We start from the raw sequence: 26,652 nt of genomic DNA, 5'->3' as shown, positions 1-26,652 counted from the left end.
CCTGGTGGCCTAGGATTTAAATAGTATAAATTGTTATTCCTATTTAAATAGTATAATCATTATTTATCTGTTTTACAGATTAAAAAAAAAAACTGAGGTTCAGACCCTTGATACGGCTTGGTAAAGTTCAAACAGCAGCTTGTAATAATTTGTGTTCTCTGCTCTTTGTACTTTAACACACAGGATTTTATTTTATAATTGACTGGAGACCTTGTTTCCCGGGCCTAACAAGATTCACCCACAGGAGGTTGTTGGACTTTGCAGGGATGAGGCACTGCAGGGTACAGGGTGTATCCCTGTACGTGCATACCCAGCCAAAAGAAACCCACCAGTTATTTTGCGACTTTTTGCTTAATCAGCTCATCAAGGCTGAGTATGAGTATCTTATTTGCAATGTAATCTATAATTAGTGTACAATACTAACAATAGTCAGGTGATTTGAGAGTTAGAAGATGTTAGGCGCTTTCACTATAAGAAGGAAATAAAAGATTTTTACTCAATATCCCTGCTCTGTGAAATAGTTATGCTTCATTAAAAACAGAGCAGAACAATAATAACCTTTTAGTTACCCCATCTTTTAAAAAAATGGCAAGTCTTGTGTTTATTTTCCTAATTTGCATTTAAATAGATTCCTTTAACATTGACTATTTATGAAGAACCAGCTTTGTGTATGTTTACTGAAGTTAGCTAGCATAAAAAATTACTTAGCTTAGTTAAAACACAACATGAAAAAAACCTCAAGTAGCTTACATATAACATCTTTCTTAATAAGACAGAGAACACTGTGTACAGTTCAGACAGAAAGATAATTGCATTACGTAGATATGACCCTTCCTCTTGGAAGGATTTTTGTTGTTATATTACATTTTGTTGAGTGTGACGTTTGTAGTTTCTCAAAAAGTGAGGGTGGAGACATAAAGAATCCGAAGCTACTGTGGATACATTCTCTTTTGCTCTGGTCCTCCTTTTCATCTTTAGTCATTCTGGCTCATGTGTCTTCCGGATAGTCAAATTCAAATGGATCGAATTATAAATGGTTCTGGCTTGAGGCTAGGACCACTTAGAAAGTTTTTTTTCTTCTCCAGACATTAACAACCTTAGGCACGACCAACTACCATCCTTCCTCTCTCCTCCTCCTCTCTCCCTCCCTCCCTCCTCACCCCTTCTGTTTCCTTTATCCCTTCCAGCATTTAAGGAGAGAAGTGCCGATGTTCAGGCAGCTCTGCCCAGCATCTGGGACCCTTCCTGTGGTGTAGCCATAGAGAGGAGGTAGCTGGGTACTGGCAAACAAGTGTTTGGTGCCAAGCACCTTTGCTAGGCTGGGGCATCATGGTGCACACAGCCTCTCAGAGCCCGGCTGACAGTCACTCAGAAAATGTAGCACAGGGTGGAATAATGATGTCTAGAATTTGGGCTTCCCTTCTCTGAGCCTTCTCTGTGAAGAGGACCTGATGGTAATACTCATGTGATACTGTTTGAGGGTGCAATAAGATGATACATGCAAATGGACACTGGAACTTGAGCTTGCAAGCACCTGAGAAATGTCGTGGCGGGGACTAAGGAGCTGCTTTTCTCTGGCTGTAAAACAAGGCCAGTTTTCTTGCTACATTCCTTAATTCAACCACTAGAAATATGAGCTATAGCAATGAATATACATTCTAACCCCGGGAGATTCCATGAAACTAATTTTTGTTTTGAATAGAAAAATTATTTTTTCGTGGGTTTCAAAAATGTGCCGTTTGTAAGCCAAGCATGCTCACTCTCATTCTAGGAATCACTTATCACTTGCAAATCAGAATATGTAATATATATCAGAACATATGATGTATTATATAATTAATTATATCTCCCCCCCCCCCCCGATCAAAAATTCAAAAAAGTTTTATGGCTCTCCTGGGTCAGAACACACATTTACATGAGACCATCAAGTCCTCAGACCAGGTCTTTTCCTCTCTTCCCGGGACACATGTTACTTCTTTGAAGCAGTTTCTCCAGAACAAGCTGAACTTTGTCAGGGTGCCTCACTACCAGGAAGCAGGAAGCAGAACATGAATTTGGGGGTGGCATCGGTGCCAGCATCAGTCTTTGAGGGGCTGATTCAGCAGGGCGCACACCTGCTGTGGCCATCTCTGTCTTGCCTCTTACCTCGCGTGGCCTATGTCCAGCCCTCCTCTCTCTCTGCAGTCCAGCAGGGACCTGGTGCCCAGCATTTTAATCACTGTGGTGCTGCGCGTACCTCATCTGTCAGTTTGAATATCTAAATAGTTATTCAGCAGAAAATACAAGGTCACTTCTGGGCTCCTGAGATAGCCAAGAAAGGATATGGAGTGAATATTCTCTCACCATCACAAGCTCCCAGGACTTGGAGCATTTCTATAGTTAATATAATTAAGTCTTTTGTAAATAAGGAGAAGGGATGAGAAATTATTTTGAAATGGGGTTTGGAGGAAGAATTTTATTAAAGAGCAAAAATTACAGAATGAGAACCCTCTAAACTCCAGGGCTTGCCTTGTTTCCCTCTCCATCATTAATGATAACTGGGGGTTGGGGGAGCCGTGGCCAGCAGCCTGCAATATGGGGCCGGCTGGGGCTGATAAACGCAGACCAGCACACACAGCAGATAATCTACTTGGCCTGTTCAGGAGACCCTGGCCTGAAATAACGCCTCTGTTACTTGAGGAGTTCTGGTGGGAGAGTCTCCAGACCAAGCACTTGTAAAGCTGGTGTTCGTAGGTTCAGGTGTGAGTTGTTGCAGCCCTGATGACTCTCTCTAGGCCCCCAGACACACAAATCTAGCTGCCCACAGGAATAGATATTGAAACTCTCCTAGGCCTCTCAAATGCAGGACACTCCAACTATAGCCCACTATGTCTGCCCACCATCAGTTTCTTACCCTCCTCCTTCAGCAGCCCCCACGGTGGTACTTGGGGTTTCAAGGACCAGTATGCCGTAGCTGGTCTTGCCAGCTCTTTCCCACCCTCTCCTCTCCAAGTGATGATGAGCTTTGGGGAAGTCCTGTCTAAAGGGGCTCCCAAACCTATCTGCTTCTCTGAATCCACTGCCTCTCCAGGCCCTCACCTATACCTGGATTCGTATGCCATTCCCCCTAAGTATGCCCTCTGGCTGGCTCTTCCTAGTCTACATCCCAAGGCACAGTAAGCACCACTGGGGTATTTTCAGTGCCTGTGACATATTGGGCTGCTCTGATTCCCACCCTGTATTCCACTCTCACTTTGCAGGGTCACTGAACCTGCTGGTCTTCATCTATCTGGTTCCTCTCTTTTAAGTCAAGGCTTAACACAGGATCCTCATTTTCCTGGGAAATGTATTGTTCTTTATCCTCTTCTAGTATCTCAGATTAGCCTCTATCATACTCATAAACCTTTAGACTTGTGATTTAAGTCACACACACATACCCCCCCCACACACACACACAATTATAGAAGAAGAGGACGTAGATTTGAGAGAGAATGTTGAAGGAATACGGGGGGAGTTGGAGGGGAAGAGAAGGATGCGAATGATGAAAATGTGTTGTACTCATGTATGAAATTCTCAGATAAATAAAAACAAATAAGTAAACAGAACCCGCGTCCACATCAGTTTTCTACACTTTATAAAAGCCACCTAATTTCAAGAAGCACGTTTTTTACATCGTTGGCCAGCCGTCTCTTTGGATATGGCAGGTATCCCATGTATACTAGTTGAGTGACTGGAGAAGCAAGCTTGCTTTTCTGGGTAAAAAGAGGAGCTGGCACAGGAAAGCTGGTGCAGCCTTCATGCCCCTGTCTCGGCGCTCATCTGATCCTCTTGCTACGCTGGGAGTGGCTGCAGCAACCCATCCCCCAACACACACACACACCACCACCACCACCACCACCACCACCACCACCACCGACCTAAGCGTGTAGACATGGAGCATCTGGCCTGAGAAGAGTGCTCTTCCTCACGGGTGCGGCTCACCCCTTTCCTAGTTGTCTCACTTCTTGCTCTGGGCGGCAAACTATACAAACCCTAAGTTAAACTTGGGTGAAAAATAGAGAAGGATTCTCACCTCTCGAGAAGTCCAGAGACAAAATGGAGCCCACACCCTGCTCTCTCGGGGCCCTGACTGTTCCTGAAGCTGCCTTGACTCCCTCCTTTCCTTTCCATTGGCTTCCAGCCGGTGGCCGCAGCACGGCAAGATCGGTGACCCACGGGCCAGTGTCAAAGGGAGAGAAACTACACCCAAAGAACTCGCACACTTCTCACATCTTACTGTGTTGATTTGGGTCACGTTTTTATTTTTGAGACAGGCTGAATGGTTGGAAAGATTCATGCACTGGTTAGCTTAGATCCAGCATCCTGAAGAGCTTGGAACTCTGGGAACTGGGCTTCTGACCAGTCCCCTTCTGTGTGTGGGGGCTGCCTGCAGGAGATGTGGCTACCCAAATGAGTAGGCTAGGCCTCCCAGCTTGCTCCCTCAGTGCTTGTCCTCCAAACAGGTGTGGAGCCTTCCTGGGACATTCTAAAGGCTTCACAAAGGGCCAGTAGCTACCTTTGATAATAAATACCACCACCCCACCTCTGTAGTTCTCTCTGTCATGTTCTCTTTTGACCTGAGGCTCTGTAGACAAACAGAAGCTGCCTGGAGAGCTTTATGCTAAAATGTGAGGATTCTCCTGTGAAACTAGACTGTGGCCCACTCTGACTCCAGAGAGAGGACAGCTTCTCCCTGGGAAACAACAGGAGGGTTTTATTCTTCCTGGCCTTGAATGTCCTGCTTGACCTATGACCTTTCTCATCACCCTGTCCTGTCTTCTCCCTTCTAGATGTTCGACTGGATAAGCCACAACAAGGAGTTATTTCTTCAGAGCCACACAGAGATCGGCGTCAGCTACCAGCACGCACTAGACCTCCAGACGCAGCACAATCACTTTGCTATGAACTCCATGGTGAGTGGAAAGGCCATTCCCAGCATGCCTCTGGAACGAGACAAGAAAGGAGCAGGGCAAAGGCGAGGGAGGAGCAGGCTCCAGTTAGAACAAGGCACACTGACCGTGCAGCTCTTTTAGCAGTCCATTTGCCAGAATGGGGACCTGTGCAGGGCACCGGGCCAGCCAGCTGTTCCTATAGCAGATCGTGACCCCACTTCACACTATGAAAGGAATGTGCTTGTCGGGGCATGAGCTCAGCACAAGACTAAATGACAGGCCAGTCACCAGTTCCACTTCACTGACTTCACTGACATTTTTTTGGTCCCTAGCAAGTATGAGTCACTGAACAGGGATGGAGAAGGGCCTCAAGCTATGGTGTATTGGGAAGTGTTGAGTGACTTGTGGCTGCTTATAGTGGGAAGAAGAGCCCTATGGGACACATGATTGCTGCCTTCAAATATTTGAGTGCTGATTTGGAGAGAGGGGAGAAGATCTGTTTGATGTTGGTCTGGAAGGCAGGAGTTTTCAGAGGATGGCAGTCTGTGGAGTCGGCAGTACACGGCTTGCAGGGAGGGGTGGGACGCGGTGGGAGCGAGCATGCGTGATGGGCGTGTTCAAGGAGGCATGAAGTAAGAGGAGACCATTTCCTCTCAATGTGGCCATAGGGAGTTTACCTCCATGTTTCACCCTTTCTTACCTTCAGTCCTTCATCTGTGAAATATAAATCATAACTAAGTTAGAAGGTTGCTTGGGTAATCAATGAGTTAATTGTAAAACAGTTGGAACTGTGTCTGGTGCATGGTAAGTCATCAGTGAATGCTGATGTTTTGATAGATGGGGACTTGTGGGTCTACTAGATGACATGTGATCCCTCAGAAACCTAGCTTTGGGAATACCATGTTTTCTGGGTGGTAGCTCCAAGGCTTCCTTTAGAAGTCTTCTGTCCTTAAGTCCAAACATGTGGAGCCTAAGAATGTTTCCACCAAAGATGTCCTTTTTTGAGTTCCTTTTTCTGGCTGTTGGTCCAGAGGCACAGCTCCACCATTCCCCATGCGCCTGAAAACCAAAGATGCTTTACCATTTTGCAGATTTGTGCTGGGAGTAGGGAGAGTGTTAGAAAAACACAAACCTGGATGATGGCAGGGGCCAAGAAGGAAGAGAATTTCATGGTCCACAACCAACCAACTTGGGTTAAATGTGCTGTGGACTGGACTTACCCTGCTGAAGAAGAAATGATTTCATCTTTCAGTTGTTCACTGTCTGCTTGCAGAGCTGAAAACTCAATCAAATGTAGCTTGACATATGCAACCAGATCTGCTAAGTTAACTAAGGGCATTAAAATCTAAGTGGCTGAAAGCAAGGGTTTCTTGTTCCCGGCATGCATTGGTCACTAGCTAGCGGGAAGTGGGTTTATCACAGGCACCAGCAATGGAGACAGCAGCAGCCACCATCTCAGGGGCTGCCAGTTGTTTGGCCAGACAAAGTGTGAAACCAAACACAGCTGGCTCTGAGACCTTCCACCTGGAAGTGACATGTCTGTTCACACCCCATTGGCCAGTTTTCATGCACAGTTCAGTGGCCAGTATCAAACCCAGCACCGCCTCTAACTTCAAGGGGGCAGGGTCCTGTTGCTTCAGAGAGGGTTGGCCAGTTGTGAAAGGCCATAATAACAAGCGTAGGAGCCACCAAAGGCTGTCGGGTAAATAAAGATGAACAGTGTGAGGCTCACACAGAAAGATCACTGGGTACAACAAAGAATGTCGTGAGTCCAGGTGGGAAACCAACATAAATATGGGATCAGTCTGGACCACAGCACAGTCTCACGTCCTCGTCTAAATGGAAAGACTCTTCTCTCCCAACTGCAGTCGTTTCTTATCCCCAGACTCAGTCCCATGGGAACAAAGTCATTGATCACAGGTGATTAGGACTGTGAACTCAAACCTAGTCAAGTTTGATTATCTGTGTGCCTTGTGGCTTTTCCCTGATGACATTCACCAATTCTGTGTCAGAATTTTCACATCACTGAACTGCCAGGCCTGAAGGCAGTCAAACTCATTTTAATAAGCAACAAAGACAAACATAATTAGGGAGGTAAGTCTGCCACCAAGCCCCTGGAAGCCATGCATTAGGAAGCTAGACAGCGCCTTTGGCTTTGAAGGGTCTGTATTACTGCTCTCCCCAGTTAGTGTGGGTAGTTATGAGTTAATGGCACATTGAAAACCTTTACTCTGACAAATTTACTGGGGAAGTTATTTTTTCAGGACACAAACGAGGGAAGAAATATTGAAGAGTAGTGTCTTCTGGAACTGGGAGATGAAAGGTTTAACGTCCAACAGCCAATTAGTGTGAAACAGCCCATCCGCAGCCTCCCTTAGCTCCACAGTGAATGCGCCAGCAGCAAGCAGAGGCGTGGTGGCGTCTGTAGCCTGATGAGGCTGGGTCTCCTCTTGGGCTGCTGGGGAAGGGAAGGGAAATCCCAGGATTGTTTGATCCAATTGCTCGGGCACCAGTGCTCCATAAACACAGCTCGGTGTCCTCGTTTTTCTGGGAAGTTTACAGGTTTGTTATTAAAAGGGGCTTCCTACAAAGAGGGATGGCAGCGTTCCAAACAGGTGAATGGAGAGAATTACAGGCTTTTTCCCTGGCCTCAGTGATGAATGATGCTGCCAAGAAACAGATGAATGCCAGCAGCGCCTCACTTCTCCAGCCAATGACGACAGCAATGATCAGTTCTCCAGGGAGAGCCGGGGGAAGGGGCAGGGATATGGATGGTTCTGCAAATTCATTGAGGCATGTCAGCCTCTGTTCTTGGAACATCTCACACACACACACACATACACACACACACACACACACACACACACACACACACACACACACACACTCTCTCTCTCTCTCTCTCTCTCTATTTCAAGCTGCAGGTGAGTCTTTTGCTGTTTAGTCTTGTTTTACTACTGAATTAGGCCAGTGATTCTTCTTTTGGGGGAGGTCACAGAGCCCTATCATGTAAAATGAAGCTTGTGGGTCCTCTCCCCCAGAGGAATGTATATACAAACTCTTTAAATACCTTCAAGGGAAACAATACAGTGCAAATCCTGATACTCATTCTCCCCAGTTTCAGAGCTCAAGAACTTGGTAACTTTTTAAAATCAAGAACAAGTCATTGGGAGTTGGGGTTGTGCTGGATGGGTGGGCCTACAGAGTGGTGAACAAAAACAGAGAAAAGACTGTGTCCCACAGAACCTCCCAAAGGAAACAGATGTTAAGTGTAGGACTTCACCCATAAATATGTAATTACAAACCAATAGTCTCATGTCAGCACCACAAGGAATGCTTGGGCCAGGGTGAAGAGGCAGGGGTGAGTTCTGATGAGGAGGGAGATCAGGTGCATTGCTCATTAGCAGTCAGCATTGGTCTGACAAGCCCACTGTTCACTCATTGATAATCATGAATAATATGTGAATTAACTGATGTGCATTAAGTCCTAGGTATATCAAATTATATCTAAAATTATTAGCTCATAAGTTACTCATTTATGTTTTCTTCCCTGTGTCTGCTGTTTATCTACTGATGAAATATATAATTCTAGCTAAGAAGACAGTTACCAAATGTATTCATTTTCTAGGAATGTTATAGCAAATACCACAGCCAGTGTGCCTTAAACATCAGAAATTTAAAGAAACTAGGGATGCAGCTCACTGGTAGAGTACTTGCCCAGCATGCCCAAGGGCTAGGATTCTACCCCCAGCAACACCATCACAACAAAGTCAGAAATGTGTTATCTCACAGTTCTGACTGTGTGGACACAAGAGCACGGTGCCGCAGACTGGGTTTTCCTGAGCCTCTCTCAGTGTCGTCTTTCTTGGTGTGCCCTCGAATAGCCTTTGCCTGGTGAATGCACACACCCCTGGTGTGTCTCCCCGTCCTGATTTCCTTTATAAGACGTGGGTGGGATTGGTCCGAGTACCACACTAATGGCTGCATTTTAAATTAATTACTTCCTTAACAACCCTCCCCCGAGATGTGAACACATTCTGAGATGCTAGGGCTGGGAATTTCAACGTGGGGAGGTGAGTTTAATTTAGTACATAATCCGGAAATAACTGCTTAAGTCCTGGGTGGAAAAATCAGAAACTTCTTTGGTTTTATTTATGACTTGGTACCAATAAAGCCCACCAATTAAACACACTGAGAGTGTGGGAATAGTGTCCTGCTCAGTGAGTACAAGAACAAACCTGGAAGAAAAAGGCTAAAGCTGATTATTTTAGATTTTTCTCATAGCATGGGTTTTTGGGTTTTTGTTTTGTTTTGTTTCTGATCAACAATGATGATGACTCTCACCTTCTTAAACCCATTAGGAAAATGTCCTCTGGTTCCCTACAATGCCTCAGAAAGCCAGGTTTCCGGAGCCCTCTGGGGCCTTCCTCTTCCTTAATTTCGCCTTCTCCATTACTTAATTTTGAATTCTCCGTTCCTTGAGTGGGCCTTCTCTGCTGGGAGTGAGGGTAGGTGGAAGTCAGTTCAAGTGTAGGTTACATAGAACAATCACATAGCCATCCGTGTATGGTTCTTCATGAGACAGGCCCTCACAGGAGCATGGATAAATGCAAAACAGCCTTATTTACACTTTTAATTAGCTGGTTCTTTGGGAAGAAATGAGTTGCTAATAGCTTCTGTCTGGAGTTTTAAAATATGAAACAGTATTCATTTTCTGTTGTTATGACGACTAAGAGGATTCGTAGTAGTGACACACGATGTGCATCTGGGCAGTAGGAAGCCTTTTCCTAGCATGTGTTTCATAGCAGCTTCAATGCTATTAATTTACTTAGTAGAGGCAAATAACTGCATTTGATGATGTGTGAATCAAGCTACTTGGAGAAAGTTTGTGGTGGTCTGTTTTGAGGGAAAGTTACAAACAACAACCCCCAAGGAAAAGCCATATCTGCTGCAAGAGACAAAATGACTGTAGGCAGGTGACTCTTCTGTCCACTCAGACATATTGCTGTGGGGTGGCCTGTCATTACTGTTTGTGGATGCCTCAAATCAGAATTCTATTGCACTTCCTATAGCAGCAGAATTTCTAGATTTGGATGGAAACATGCGCGTACGCGTGCGCGCGCGCGCACACGCGCACACACACACACACACGTCTGCGCACACATGAACACATACACACTAGTGTAAGTATGAATAGCAAAGCACCTTTGTAATCTTAGAAGGGGGAAAAGGAAGAGCAGGATGAAGAGGAGGAAGGGACAAACATTATATGCATCTCTGAAAATTAGAATCATGTAGAAAGCTGGGTAAAAGTAAGTATTTCTCTTCTCCTCCTCCCCCTTCTTTTCCTCCTCCTCTTCTTCTTCCTCCTTCTCCTTCTCTTCCTCCTCCTCTTCCTCCTGTCCTGGAAAATCAAGACCACTGGGAGTGGGTCCCTGAGGGCATGTATTTTTAACAAGTTCCCCAAATAATTTATGTTCACATTGCAGTAAAAGATTCTCATTCTGTACCACTTATGTGTATAAAATAGTTGCTCCCTAAAACAAAATATCTCAAGACCCAAAAGACATCCAATGCGATAGCTCAAGGAGCTTTGTGGACCTACTCTGCATTGAAACTAGAGAAAATTCTTTGAAAGTATTGGTTAAAGTCTCTGGAAATAATCCTAAATTCATACAGAAAATAAAGAAATATCTATTTAAAAAGCACTTAAAAACTCACTAAGAGCAGTATCCATAGTGTTCGAGTTAAGGTCCCTTCTCTCCTCTGCCCTCCCAGTTCAGTAGGAAGAAAATCACTCCATACTGCTTACAACCATGATTGCAGGTCCTCCCAGCTAAAGGACTGTCTTCCCAGGTAGGACATTTCTAACCCTGCCCCCAGCCACCTGTGCTAAGGTTTGGTTATGGGTGAGTGTGGCCTAGAGGTGTATATCTAGTCTCATGCAAAGCCCTAATTCAGGGAACATCAGCTGTACCATCCATGGGGGCAATACTGTGAGAATATTAGGGTGTCTTCTTGCTGAGAGAGACAAACCATGGAGACTTGAGGTTTCTCACCTCATTCCCCTGAAAAGTTTGCTCCCAAAATGGAGTTACTACCTAGAAAAGCACACCACTGCCTCCAGCCCCAACCCTAGAGACATGGATGGCTCAGAGATTTGACTTCAGGGTAGAAACATACTATTCAAAATCAAGTCCCAAATCTTTCCCCAATGGAACTGACTTTATCTACAACAGAGATTGCAGACATTTAAGGCAATAGAGCTTTTAAAAGGGCCCTTGAGAGGAACTGGTAAAAGGCAGGATTGGAGATGTAGACCTGATAGTTTACCACAGAAAACTGGGGAAAGAAAAATCACAAAGAAAATTCCTTATACTGGAAACAAGTGATCCCCAAAAGTAATTTGAATCTACCATAATGAGCAGCACTGGTAAAGATGAATTATGTAACTGTAAAGGACAAGGTATGCACATATTTCCTTTCCTACTTTCTCTTGACTGAACTGATTTTAAAAGCAATTGTATAAAAGAATATGTATTGTTGGACCTATTACATAGAAATGTAACACATTTGTAAGTAATCTCACTAAGGAGATACGTGGATAAAGATCTGTATTGTCAAAAGAAACATCTCCAGGTAGTAGCTGGAATCCACAGGATCAAATGAAAACATGCAGAAATGATAAGTAAGGATGCCAATAAACAAAGCTATAGCATACATTAACTCGCCTTTTCTACCTCAGCCTCCATAGACATACAATTATAAAAAGTGATAATTATGGCAATTGAATGTCAGGCTTGAAGCATTTATGAGTGTAATATGTACAGGAACAATACCACAATACATAGGGAATGGGCATAAAGCTCTCTCCAGGAGAAACGTTTTTATGTTCACTGAATTAAATAGTATATATCAGGAGCTGATTCTGATAAGATGCTTCTTGGGTAACTAGGAAGATAAGTTAAAAATAGTGAAAAATCAGTCCGTAGAGAGATAGTAAAATGCTACATTAGAAAATATCCCGTTAGTACAGAAGTGTAGGAGGAATAGAGGTGTAGGAAGAAATGTGTGACATGTGGGATAAAGGAAATGGCACATGTCCGTTCAGCTGTGTCAATAACGGCCTTCGGAGCGGGTGAGATGACTCAGGGTAATGCTTGCTGGGCAAACATCAGGACCTGAGTTTGGATCTTCAGCATCATGTAAAAAGCTGAGAATTTCAGCGTGCGCCAGTAATTCCAGCACTGAGGCGGCGTAGGAAGGTGCATTACTGGAACTCCCTGCCCGGCCCGTCTAGTTAAATTGGTGATCTCTAGGTTCAGTGAGAGACACTACCTCAAAAAATAAGGTGGAGAGCAACCGAGGAAGACACCCCACATTGACCTTTAACCTACACACACATATGCTTACACACTAGCATGCACTTGTACACACACGTGAATATGTTCATATACTCAGACAACACATGGACACGCGAAAACAATGGCATTGAAGGTGAAACAATTAAACGAAGGTGCAGATGGTCAGGTTTTAGAACGCCAAGACCCAGACGTGTGCTTTCTACAGGAAATACACTTGAGATTCAAAGATACACATCCAGCCATCATCTAGAGTAACAATACAGATTTACATCAGCACGCCTCCCTTGTGCCATCACTGGCTAGCCATGTGTTGTAGGCCCAACATGAACAGGTGTCTCCAGGAATTTCTTGTCTTGGTGGCCTTTAAAGTTCATGTGACCTGAGCTTCTTTGTTGAGATTCTGATCCTAAAGGTGGCAGTGGAGTGGCTGATGTGTGTTCCTTGCTAACAAGAGTAAGAACCATCTATTTCCTAGGGTTTACGCTTGGGCTCCTTAGGCAGGCCTGCCAGAGAACCTAAGATTGCAAAGTACTGAATGCCGTGCCAGCCAGCCTATTCTTACCAGTCAAGTTCAACAGGATGCAGTGTTGGTATCTCTACGAACAGCCTTGTGGGTGGAATTTCCCTTTTCTGCCCACCACGCAGTAGGAGGAATAGATTTTATGTTCTGATCAGCCCTGGACCCATTTATGATCTTTGTTCTTGGTTACACCATCAACATTTAACTAGACCGGGGAGGAGAGCAGAACAGAGCATGCTCAGAACTCAGCCACGGGGAAGTGTTTGCCTGCGTGAAAGGCAGCAGGCCTCTACTCTGACTGTTCGCTCCATTACCTGAGAGCTTTTAAAAAAACATACTGTATTTGGTTCCTGCTACCCTAGATTGTGGTTTAACTGTACATACTGGGCCCCAGAAAATCTATACAAGACTGAGAATCAATTAGAGAATCACCGATTCAGTGTGAAGAAATTAAATCAGCTGGCACTAGACCTGAGTCAAACTCTACAGCTGATTATTATTACCCTGTAGAGTTTGTTGGAGAGTTGTGGGAGGCCAGCTCCCACATTTATTTACTACAGGGACTCTTGAGGAGTGAGGGATAAAAGACTTAGATAGAAATACAGAGGAGAGAGACAGAGAAACACAGGATAGCCTCAGGAGGGCCTGGGTCAAAACCCACCAGCCCCTTCTGCCTCTTCTAAAGGGTTTTTAAAGGAATGCCAAGGGGTGGAGCAAAAGACCTCCTCCAGCCCAGCCAAGTGCAGACCATCCCAACCACCTGGTGACCTTGCACATGGTCCATCCATCTCCTGATGGAGCCCTGCTGTGTAAAGCAAGCTCAGATCTCACTAGGAAACCTTTGTGGGCTCCCACAGAGAGTGGAGCCCACCCCGCCTCAACACCACCACCACCACCACCACCACCACAGTGTAAAGAGCTTCCAGGAGAACACCTGCCTGTCCTCACCCTCCCCTCTTGCTCCCCACAAATGCTTCTGATGCCCTTTTGCCTTTGTGCACTGGTCCCTAGTCAGCCCTGTTTGGGTAGGAAACACAGGTGTCCTTGGGCGTGGGAAGAGCATCTCACCATCACTCCAATGTGCTGCACTGGCTCACACACCTGCTGCTCAGCCATTGGCCCAGTTTGATTTTGAAAAGCTGCTTCAAGCTAGCACTCAGGGCTTGGATGACAGCTTAGACCTCTGACATGTGTTTGGCACCAGCCTGGCTCAGTCTTCTCTCTTGATAGTTATCTCCTCTTGGTCCTAGATTGTTGTCCCCTCTGCTTACTACTGTTTAGAGTAATTTGGGATGCTCAAACCTCTGGATTCTCTTTTCTCATTGTCATCCATTGTTCTCTGAGGACTCTCTATTCTCATGGTTTTTTTCCCTAGGCTGTTTGTAAAGTATTCTCTGTGTTTTCCTCCCAAGGCTCCTTCAGCTCACCTACACATTTCCACATACTGATCTACAGGACTGCCTGCTTACTTCCGGGTCTGCAGATGCCGAGGGGTTAATTTGTGTGAAATCCAGCCAACACTGATACATGCCTCTTCTTTGCAGTCCCCTGGAGTTGAATGAAAGGCATGAAATGGTCCATGAAACCTAGTGTGTCAGACAAGATAATGTACACCAAAGGCCTTAACCTGCCAAGCAGGACACATGTGGAAAGTGTCAGAGGTAAAAAGCAGCCGCAATGTTCCTGTGCCATCGTGGCCATGGTCAACACTGGCCAGGAGCCCGAGTAATGGGCAGAGACTGATCAAGGGCACAGAAGTGAAGCATTTGCAAATCAGATATTTACAAAGTGTGAGAGGTCAGGACCAAGTGGACTGATGGGGAGGGGACAGTGAAAAGCAGAGGTCAGAGTTCATGACACAGCTGAAGGGCTGGAAATAAGGAAATTAGCAAATTCTCTTGATGCTCATCTCCAAGCATCGCCAAAGTCTGGCCCCTTGTCACCCTACTCTAAGCCAGCTTCAGCTTCTGCAACATCTGCTTCTTGCTCATCTGCCCTAGCTAACCCGCATTTCCTGCTGTTTCTTGATTCTGGTGGTTGTTGCTCCACTGCTCCCCGTCTATGGGGAGCCTCTCCTTCCAGATAGCCACATGCTTCCCTCTCCCACTTCCCCCAGGGACAGGCCCAGGTATCGCTGCTTGAGAAGCGTGCCCCGGCTCTGTCTCTTGTAGCACCGCCCAACCTCTTACGCTCTATTCTTCCCCAGCTGTATTTTGTGTGGTACTAAAATACGTGCCTAGTAGATCTTGTCGGCTTCCTCTCTGATGTTCTTAATGACGTGCAAGACCCATGGGCAGAAGAATTTTGCATTGGTTCCTGCTTGTCCATGTCTTGATAGATGGATGGATGGATGGTTGGATGGATGGATGGATGGATGGATGGATGGATGGATAGACAGATAATAAATATATAAGATAACAAAGTTAAGAATTGAACAATAAGGCAAGATACCGCCTAAAGGGGCCTTGAAATCCTGGACTTCTTGTGTTCTATGTAGACAAATTCCTGTTCCTCTGTAGCCTTGGGTTTGCTGGTAGATAGTATTGTTCCATGAAGGGACAGGCTGGAAGAAGTCTACCCCCTAGGCCTCTTTGCCCATTCTAGAAAGGGACTGATCTGGGAATTCCAGAGCAAGTCAAGGGCACAACAGAAAGGCTTCAAAGATAGGGACATTTAGCTCTCTCCCCAGAGGCTCTGTTTCCTTGGGATATGATTCTTTTTTTTTGGGGGGGGGTGTATTGGTGAAATTATTAAGGCCACTCCACGTAGTTAAAAGGAGATTTATTTAATGGCGTAACTTACAAATTAAGGAATAGGTAGGTCACAGAGTCTGGGGAAGGTGTATCACAGTCCAGCGGTGTTCTCTGGAGCTCTGCTCGGTTCACCTCCACTATCCAGGGTCCCGCAACCGAGAGAGCGCCCGCCGATCCAGCTCTCGGGTCCCCCGGCGCCTCCCTTGGCCCCGCCTTGTAGGCGTGACAGTTGCCGAAGTCTCAATGGGGGTTGGAACTTCCAGATCAAAGCTGGAATGGCTACCCACTACATCTCCCCCTTTTTGTCTAAATAAGAAAGTTCTAACCTAATACAAGACTATATACAAAGGAATGGTTATCAAATATTGTCCAGGAATAATGAGGGATAATGACCTAGATAAGATGGAACTACAACCAATGCAAACAATATCAAGCAAGAAACACATACTATAATCCAGAGAAGTATAGAGCATAGGTAAATGGCATGTTACAAAGATCATTCCAAAAGGTGTCCTATCCTAAAGAACCTGAATCTAATACTTAATATGTTCTATCTACTAAGTTGTAACTATAACTGCTAGTCTTCAATCCCATCAAAGACCTGAGAAGGAATATAATGGTACCTGAGAAATGATAGATGGATGCAAGCAACTTTCGGGAATCTTGCGAGAGTAGACGGAGACAGCTGGCAGCCTGGACAGTCACCTAATGTTTCTCAGCATTGTTGGTGCATTCAAATTGGCTACAGGCCTAAAGTATCTGACAGACCATTTTCAGAAGCAGGAATTCTGAAAGACCATCTTACCCTGTCTTGGCAGAGTACAGTGGTCGCTTTCCTTGTGTCCCGCTTGTCCAGAAAGGATAGCATTGCATTAGTACTGTCAGCCGTCGAGGCAAGGGCAGTTCTTTGCCTAGTAGGCCATTTTGTGCCAAGAAGACAAACTTCCAAATGGAAATGTCTTAGAAGCCCAACATTCTCTCGGGATCAAATTGGTGCAGCCAGGAGCAATTATGTCTCACATCAACAGAATTCTAAGTTATTTAAATGCCATATTCTCTAGGTCTATGAAGTGTTTGAAGATTACCTGTCCATCTGACCTATGTATCTGTAAATCTGGATAACCTAACTAACGTAACTATAGAGATGACAAGCATAGGTGACTATTAATCTATAAGTCTTATCTACCGAAATAACCTAAGGACTAAGGCTTCACGTAAACAAGGTAAACAGTCTATAAGTCTGTTTCCTTGGGATATGATTCTTTTTTTGGGGGGGGTGGATATAATTATTTATACCTTTGGAAGAAATATCACTTCACCATGTCTTATCTCCTGTGGTGAACATCATTAGCCATCCTGAGTCTTTCAAAAAGTGAAATATCATGGCAAGAACAAGTTCTGCATTTCCTTTCTCGTGTAGCCTTAGGCAGGGTGTTCAAATTCCTCGCCATCTCCTCTGAAACCTGAGGATAAAGGCAGTGCCTTTGCTGGGAATATTGTTAGGATAAAATGTGGTCTTGCTTTTAGGCACAACACTTGTGATGTTTATACTTGGCAAATGTCCACCTATTCTTATTGTAGTGTCAGAAATGCAATAAGAAATAATAATTTTTGTTTAGGACAGCTCCTTGGAGTTCCCAACTGTGGGACTTCTCAGACATTCAAGTGCATACCTGTCACTTAACACAGCCTTGTTAAAGTGCTGATTTGATGCAGAAGGTCATGTGTACCTGGTACTCAGCACTGCTGACCAGCTCTCAGCTACTGCTGCTCCTGATGCAGTAGACCTTACTCTGGCTAGACCCTGTGCAAGAAGGCCAAGGGATAGATGGAATACTGATGAATGCATTTACTTCAAGTTTTAGCTTCTGGTTTCCACATTAAAGACAGTCTAGAATTACCACATCCCACTACAGAAGGGCTGTATTGCTCCTAATCACCTTCTCTGCTGGTGTTTCTGAATCTAATGCCAGCTGTACCTACCTTTTTAGTCTTGCAGTGAGGTTATCTATCTATCTATCCATCCATCCATCCATCCATCCATCCATCCATCCATCCATCCATCCATCAATCCATCCATCCATCTTTCTGTCTGTCAACACACACACACACACACACACACACACACACACACACACACACACACACACACCCCTCCATGGAGGTTTCTCTCAGTGCCAAGAAAGGAAGATGATTCTCTTTTCCTTCAACCTGCTGTGGGTTTCTGTGGCCCTCTGACATATGGCCAGGCGATTGTTTTCATGGCTGTTTAATGGTTTGTGAAGCAATTGCTGGAGGAAACATCTCTACAACAAGCCAAGCCAGAGGGGCAAAAGGATTTGTGGGCCAATGCTATTGTTGCTGAGTACCAGTCCATTCCTACTCTTTTCTCTCTGTAGCTAGCAGTGACAGATGGCTTCCACCTGGCTTGACCTACTGTTTGGCCAAACCAGACTGGATAGTCATCCATCAGCTTCCCTATTTGCCCCCCAGAGGGCATCCTGTGCTTTGGGGGGGGGTTGGAAATTTCACTTAGGGCTCATCATTTCCCATAGCTACGGCAGTATAGCTTCAAGCACAATCAGTTCTTAATCCAGATGTCACAGGCCCCATGTCCATATGTTTCCAGGTGGGATCAGCAGGTTTACATAGTAATGTTAAACTAATTAATCATAAGCTGATGCTTTAGCAGCTCCCGGACCCAAAGTGGGCTTGGGATTACAAAGATATGAATGATGCATATGGTCTGATTAGACTGGAGAGAGAGGAAAGGCAGAGCTCTCTTCTTTTCCTTGGTACGGTCTCTATTTTCTTATTATTACTAGACATTAGTCCCAGAACCACCAAAAGGTAGGTGGGAAAACCTACAGATAACTTATAGCTCTCTTCGAGTATGACAAAATAAAAAATATAAGTTGCAGGATACAAGAAAAAAAAAAAAAAAAAGAAAAGGAGTCCCAGCAGAGTGGGAACCAAAGCCCTGGTTCGGGCTCATTTGGTCTGTTTGTGACTTTGAACACATCACTCAACTGATTTAACAAACATTAAGAATCAACTAAGTGAAGTTAAGATATTTGTATGTTCTGTTTTTATTTTCTAAGTATAAAATGATATTTTTACATGAACTTGGCTTCTGAAAAACTTTAAATAAAGTGGGTTTACAGTTTACATTCCTTATAAGAACAGTAGTCACTAAAACCTGCCTGTTTTGCTATTTCTAAATTGCACTCCACTTTTTTTTTTTTTTTTTTTTTTTTTTTTTTTTTTTTTTTTTTTTTGGTTTTTTCGAGACAGGGTTTCTCTGTGTAGCTTTGTGCCTTTCCTGGAACTCACTTGGTAGCCCAGGCTGGCCTCGAACTCACAGAGATCCACCGGCCTCTGCCTCCCGAGTGCTGGGATTAAAGGCGTGCGCCGCCGCCACCACCACCCGGCTCACTCCACTTTTCTAAAAAACAAAAGCTTTACTAAACTCAAAAGAGATGGAAAAACATGAAACATTTGATATTGACTGTATACAGCCTGGCCAGATATATTAAATCATTTAAATAAATAAATAAACTTAATAATACTTAATTTTTCATTAAAAAATACTAAATCTGTTAACATTAAAAATATCTCATAGCTACTCCAAGTATTCAAAATGGAGAAGAAAGAAACTACGAAAGATTGTTGCTTCTCAATAAGAATGAGGACTGGAGTGTGACTCAGTTGCTCAGGTACTTGCTTAATATATGCAGAGCCATGGGTTCACTCTTCATCACTGATTTAAAAAATAATGAACTGGATAAAAATAGGCAAAACATAAATTTCACTAGCTCTATAACCCATAGAGAGGTGATATTTTGGTTATTAACTGGTTAAAAAGAGAATCTCCTCTATTTATATTTAAGGACACAATTATTCCTGATAGTTAATACATATTTCCTCTAATTAGGAATGTATTTTAAAGCATCTTTTATATGCCTAAGAACACTGAGATAAGAAAAGACTTCTGAGAACTACCCATCGTCATGTATAGCTGGGACAGAGCTTCAGCTAATAGTGCTCAGGTGTGTGTCTCTGGTGTGCACCGTGTTCTTCTCAATTGATGCAATACTAAATGATTTTCTGAGCACATTGACCCTTGGCCAGTCATTAGCCTGGGCTCCCTCCTTAACTTTGGATTTGGGGTCAAAGGCTCTAGGATTTGTCAAATGATTGAGGCCCTTTTAGGAAAAGTGGCCCTAAAGTGGTATTTAGGCTTTGCCATTGTGATGATTGGATACAGGTCACTACTTCCATAACCATAGTAACCATGAAGATGTCTTGGCTCCATTAACTGGTATGGTATTAAGAACCATGCCTGGGACTTAGTCCCTGCAGAGATGAAACAGATCTTTGATGATGTTCTGCTGCCTCTGGAAACAAGTCACACTGTCCCTAGAGCATAAAATAAAGGGCCTCCACACCCAGCCTAGGGAGGAAGGTCCTTCCCCACCTGGCAGTCCTGTCAGAGAGAAACAGAAGACTTTGTCCCCTTGGGTGAGGACAAGACAGTCCAACTATGGGTGCTCTGGATGTGGCAATCACATACCAAGCAGTGGAGGTGTCTCAAGAAGTCTGGTTCAAGACTCTTGGTTGTCTGTTTTTCCAACTTAAGGAATGGAAGGACGCAGCATCAGACAGTGTTACTAGCAGGGTCTGAATTCTTAGTTCTCTCTGGGTCAAGGAAAGCCTTGTAGATAACTCAGAGCTCTAGTTCCTCCACTCCTCCTAGGGCTCGAGCATCTGCCAGAAAGAGGTGTAGTGAGTGGGGCAGGGGCTGCAGCTGCAGGGCTGGCACACATGTGACTGGCCTTATGGAAGGTGCATCTTCCCAGGAACAGTAAGGGACATTGTGCTGTGCTCTCTGTGAAACAGGCTGGGGCTTTGACTGTTTCTGGTGCCTCTAGTTGGAATAGTTGACACACTTATTATCATGTTTTTATTAATACTTTGATTTGGTTTGGACAGGTTGGAGGATAATGCTAGTCTGCTGAAACTAGATGAGGGAAAAGACATTGCCATTCAGCACATTAATGGTTGCTAGGCAACTGACTGGATGCTTTGTGTTGCTTCAGGTAACACACAGCATCTGATCAGAGTGGGAGTCTGTGACCACAGGAATATGAAATTTGCCCCAGTTTTTAGAAGAGAAGTGAATGGGAGTCAAATAATGGGCACTCCTGGCACTGATCTTCTCTGGCAACCAGCCCCTGACAGAGCTTAAGGTCACTAAAGCCATCGCTTGTTTCTAGAGCTGGTGTCTCCTCAGAGTCTACCACCCAAGAAACCCAGTTTACAGAAAACATTGGCCTGCACCTTGGAATGGAAAGCTATCAGAATCTTTGTCAGTAAGGACCTTTGCATGCTTCCATGGCCGCTCGGCAAAAGGCAAGAACCATATTCAAAATGAGAGCCCTTTTCTGTAGGGCTGAATGCTCAAGACTCTGCCAAGTAGTTCTTGGGAAAGTGGCTGCCCTATTAACTCCAGTGTCACAGCAGACAACAAGGCCACAAGAGAAGGAGCTGTCCACCTGTAATCTCCAAGTCATGCCTTTGGGGATGAAACAAATGGAGAATTTCATAGGGAGCCCAAGTGGGCAGGGTGCCAGGTTTGCAAATTCATAAGATTTTGCTGGACTTTTTTTTTTTTTTCCTGCTTGGAACCAAATGATGAGGGAGGATGGTAGATGATACAACCGACCATGAGGCAACTGCAGTGCGTTCTGTAGAGTAGATCAAAGTTATAGCTCACACTACAGTACGCTTTAAAAAATAATGACGACCATGATAATAATAATAGTAGTGCTGAGTGTATATGGAGAATTTAATAAATCCGTTCTGAAGGATGTTAGAAGATACTCATCAGCTGGGCATGGTTACCACAGCCTGTAATCCCAGCACTCAGTGGGTAGAAGCAGAAGGACCAGGAATTCAAAGTCAGCTTCAGCTACATAGTGAGTTTGAGGTCAGTATGTGCACAAACAAAGATACTCCTCAAGTCGGTTATTAGTCAAGTTATTATCTTCAGGTTTGTCTGAGAAGGTCTGCTGAGGGAGAGGGGCTAAGGAGGAGAGAGTGTGAGAAGGGCGGGGGCCATTGGTCATGTGGAACATGAAGAACTCAGGAGATCCAGCTCCAGGTGGTTCACACTGCAAGGCAGTGGAGAGCCAAGATGTGGCCCATGGACAGCAAGGCTGAACTATGTACTTCTTGGGTAGGCACTGCTGTCCTTGCCTTCTAGACACTGCTGACCCAGAAATGAAAAAATTTGAGACCACTTAGTTCAACTCCTGTCTTAGTTAAGGTTTCTATTGCTGTAAAGAGATACAACAACCAAGGCAATTCTCATAAAGGAAAACATTGGGGCTGGCTTACAGTTTCAAGGTTTAGTCCATTATCACCATGATGGGAAGCATGGCGGTGCCTAGGAAGACATGGTTGGTGCTGGAGAAGGAGCTGAAAGTTCTACATCTTGAACCACAGGCAGCAGCAGGAGTCTGAGTCACTGGGTGTGACTTGAGCACATATGAGACCTGAAAACCTGCCTCCACAGTGACACACTTCTTCCAACAAGGCCACACCTACTCCAAGCAAGGCAGGCCACACCTCCTAATAGTGCCACTCCCAATGGGCCAAACACTCAAACACATGACTCTTACCTACTTAGACCATCACAGTGCCCTGAGGCATCATGACATCGTAAATGAGTCCTTGCTGGGAGCAGATTCCATCTATATTTCCTCTGGTCCAGTAACAGTGAGGCCCTAATGGATAGACAGCTGTGCAGTTGTATTTGAAGATGTTAAGAAAAAAAAAAATTATGGGAGAGCCAGACAGAGAGGAGAGAGGAGGGAACAGCCACAGCAGCCGTAAAGGCCACAAGAGCCATGATCTCCTTTCTTGCTGGCTGTGTCTCAAAGACAAACATGACTCTCAGTGTTCTCTAAAAGAGAGAGAACCATCGCACAAAAGAACTGCCCAATGGACTGGCTGCGGGCCCAGCAATGCCATTTATTTCTCCTGAGCGAACACCCTGTTTGTTTATTCTCTTCATCAGGCTCTTTGGCCTGCCTCTTTCTTTTCCAGTTGGTGGACTCTCCCCGCCACGCCTCCTTTCACATGTCCTTTGTGGCTGTCTTTGTCCTCAGCGTCATTTTAGAACCTGACTGCCCATTTCCCTCTGGTTCTAGGTTAAGAGTATGAATAGTAGGATGAGCTTGGTGGTATGACTCGCCTGGGTATTCTGGTATTCTGCACAGGAGCTGTAGGGAGGGACATGAGCAAATGCACGAGTCAGCTTTCTGTTCTTTCTCCTGTGCAGGGGATTGACTCAGCGTTTTCTGTGACTTATAACTACTTGTTAGTTTTAGCACGACAGCTCCCTGCCCACCGATGAAGAAACAAAAGAGCGTTTTCTGTGATTGTCTCCAGAATATGACGCTAAGCTCTGGTCTTTTTTTATTGTTTGATTTTAGTGTTCCTCTGTTGTCTCAGGCTTAGGGTAGAGGGGACCTTGGAGAACTGCCAGCATCCCCATTCCCTCAGACATGGGGAGCCCCTTTCCACCACCTCTGTTGGTGGCCCAAACCCTTCTCTTTCTGTATCTTCAATGACTTGCTTCTATCTCTGTGGAAGAACTTGTTTAATTTTGCTTTAAATCATAGTTATTTGAGGATTTGTCTTCCATGGTGAACCCTGAGGTGGGCAGGAATTCTGCCCTACTCTTTGATCTCTCAGAGTCCCCAACACAGAGCCTGCCCCACTCTCTATAAATATTTGAACGAGTGACAAGCTGCTAACAGTCTCCTGAGGTGGCCACAGTGGGACATCTGTAATAGCTGCAAAGTTCTGTGTTCCCTGGGTAGGCAGAGAATGGAAGCAGGCCGGGTGACAAAGGAAATGGATGTCTTACTCTTGTGGCTTTTCTTGTACCCTACATGACCCAGGCTGAACACTGGGCTCCCCTCCAGGACAGGAAAACTGAATTCTGTACAGAGCTCTGTATAACCGGGAGGAGAGGAACAGTCTGGGGTTCGAACCCAGTTGAGAGGACAACTTTATGAGGTATTACCAGTGCTCCATCTACTTTCCCATAGGTACCCTGGGTGTCATCTGCTGATGACTGCCAGCAGCTTCCTGTGTTTCTCTGTGATGGTGGCTCTCTGGCCTCTGGGTATGGTTGGCCTGTGGGAGGTCAGGCTGCAAATGCCAGTTACTCTAGTGGGAGCTGGGGGCGTTAACCACTGAGCAGTGGGGCCTAATGTGCCTATAGCTCAGCTTCTGCACCTGTCAGCAAGATCACTAGGAAGTGCGTTTTATAGTTTCTTCAGAGGCCTCCGGAGAGACTGAACCCAGCCACTCGAGGCTCTAACCCATTGATAAATACACCCTTATCCACCCCAGCCATGACTCCCCTTCCCTCGCTGTGCTTCCTGGGAGAGTGTCCAAGCTGAGTATTTTCCTGACATCTCTACGCCAAGGTCTGTTTCATGAAGAACCCGGACAAAAACAATGACCAAAGCAGGAAGTTTGGGAGGGCTTCGGTGCTGTCCCCTAGAAGACAAAGCTATTCCAACCCGCACTTCCTTTTCGTCCCTCTTCCCCTCCTTCTATTTCACAGCACAGTGTTGGTTTTTTTTTCTGACAGTTCTATAAATAGTCTAATTTTTCAGTGTTCTAACTCAGCAAACGGTGTTGATAACGATCCATACTTCTGTAAAGGATGGTTGACTCACGTGACAACCACCAGAGATAGTCTAGCTCTCTTAAGGGAATCCTTAAGAGAGGGCTCATGCCACACCAAAAACAAAGATGGCACTCGGAGGACATCAGAATGGATGTGGGCTTGTGTGCTTCACTTAACCTTTCAACTTCCACAGAGACCTTTTAAATTAAGAGAGACCTTATCAGCCCAGGCCAGCTTCGGAATGGAGCATGTGGAGGTTGGGGACAGCTGAGATGAATGGAGACTGTGGGAAAGGGAAATAAAGGAACCTTCATTAAGCCTCCCCCAGTGTTAATGAACACTACAGCAGAGCTCACAGAGCCCAGAGAAAATGCTGCCACTGAGGAATATTTATCATCATCTGAGAAGATTTGTAACAAAGAGTGAGAGTGTGAATAACCTGGCCCCTGGTCCTCCGGGCATCGTGTGCAGAAGAGTTCCCCGAGGATGCCACATTACATAGCTGATTGGATAGACAATTAATAGGAGGGAGCTGTTAAAAATAACCAGGATCACCGCGGCGGCGCTGTGTTGGCGGGGTTTTTCTTTTGTCTTGTTCCTTCCTGGAGATCTTTTTGCTAGCCTAGTAGGAAACAACATACATGTTCACGGGTTTTTATTAGGCAAGCAAAAATGGGAATGGATGTAAACAAAACAATGTGAAAGGAGACAGCAGGTCGAGGAAGTTGCTGCAGATGCATTTGGGGAACACCCCCTGGTGCCTTTTGGAATCAAGTAGGGAAATGTTCCTAAGTCACACAGGGAGAAGAAGGGGGTCCGCGGATCTTATTTTTAGAGTGGAAAAAACATTGTGGCCTCTAAATTCTGTCCTTATGAACACCTTGGCTAGTGGCTCATGCCTCAGGTCTTTTGTCAGGGAATGAGAAGTTAGGGAGGTGGGAAGGACATCTTTGTCTGGTGATGGAAAGCTGTTTAATTACCACGTCCTCACCCTCTCTGCTGTATTGTAGGGACAGTTATGCCTTGGGTACGGCTCTCTCCAGAGTAAGAGAGATGTCTTTGCTGCCTTCAGCTCACTCCATGGTCCAAAGAGTACTCCGTAGAGAGTAGCTTCAATGGCTGTGAGGGTTCCACAGAGTTCGAGTAAAGTGATTGCATTGATGTGGGTTAGTCTTTGGTATACAATCTGTGTTGGTTCTCAGGTTGAAATGTCTCAGCTCTACAGAAGGACTTTCCTGGGGCCTGTTATAGATACAGATATCAAGCCTATTCCAGTCTCTCGGGATTTGGGTTTTGGGTGGTCCTCCGGATACCCCTTTCCCAGCCATGCCCAATGATGGCTACCTTTTCAGTCTGCCTCCACTAAGTGTTTCCTCTGCCTTGCCTCCTAGAATGCCTATGTCAACATCAACCGCATCATGTCTGTCGCTTCCCGCCTCTCAGAGGCCGGCCATTACGCCTCCCAGCAAATCAAGCAGATCTCCACACAGCTAGACCAGGAGTGGAAGAGCTTTGCTGCTGCCCTGGATGAACGCAGCACCATCCTGGCCATGTCTGCTGTGTTCCATCAGAAGGCAGAGCAGGTAAGACCCAGAGACCTGTCGCAGATGGTATTAGTGGGAGGCATGTAAGAGCAGGGCATAGCAGGATAGGAACACACATGCACACTCTGTACAGACAACTTAAGATCCTACTGAATAGCTTCAGTAATAAACCTTGTTTTCCATATATATACACACACACACACACACACACACACACACACACACATATGGAGCATTTTATATATGTATATGGAACATTGGTAACGTATGGCTTTACTTTCACATAAACAGGAAAGAACTCAGATGCAGGGGTGTGTGTGTGTGTGCGTGTGCTCTACTCTAGAATCCTAAGAAACTGGGAGGGTGCGATTTTACAGTTACGAGGTGAGTGGCACATAGAGTCCAGGAATATCCTTTCAGTATCCACACTCACATCACTGAGGGACAAGCTTTGGTCTTACTCCTTAACGTAAACAAAAATATCACAGTGTTGTATTGGAACAATTTAAGCTTGGTTGACTGTGGACACAAGAGTTTATCTTGTGAGAGTGGATTGGCTGGGGGAAACTACAGTGTAGATCATAGTGTATGTTATTCTCTATAAGCTGTAGATTACACATCCTTTATATTAATAAAATTTGTAATGTGAATACACACACACACACACACACACACACACACACACACATCCATGTATGTACTAAATGTTAAACATTTTCTCACATCCACTGCTAAAATCATACAGTCTCTGGGCTGCTGAGGCTTCAAGTCAGAAGTGACTAACATTAAAAACCCGTGGTCTTCTAAGTTTCTTTTGTGGTGTTCTGGTTAGGTAACCCACCAGTAAAAGT

At 45.0% G+C, this 26,652-nt stretch overlaps 1 protein-coding gene across 24 annotated transcripts in view; it reads left to right on the top strand.

Moving 5' to 3' along the window:
• Kalrn (kalirin RhoGEF kinase) overlaps positions 1–26,652 on the top strand; it is a 612,231-nt gene that overhangs the window by 234,593 nt on the left and 350,986 nt on the right. For all 24 annotated transcript variants that reach the window (XM_052740404.1, XM_052740400.1, XM_052740397.1 and 21 more), the window contains exons 6-7: positions 4,809–4,931; positions 25,649–25,840. In XM_052740404.1, coding sequence (XP_052596364.1) covers positions 4,809–4,931; positions 25,649–25,840 — 315 coding nt within the window. The remainder of the gene's footprint in view (positions 1–4,808; positions 4,932–25,648; positions 25,841–26,652) is intronic.

The sequence above is a fragment of the Peromyscus californicus genome, unplaced genomic scaffold (genome assembly GCF_007827085.1).
Source record: "Peromyscus californicus insignis strain IS unplaced genomic scaffold, ASM782708v3 Scaffold_16__1_contigs__length_79575227, whole genome shotgun sequence".
NCBI classification, from domain to species: domain Eukaryota; kingdom Metazoa; phylum Chordata; class Mammalia; order Rodentia; family Cricetidae; genus Peromyscus; species Peromyscus californicus.
This window is presented reverse-complemented; position numbering and strand designations above follow the sequence as displayed.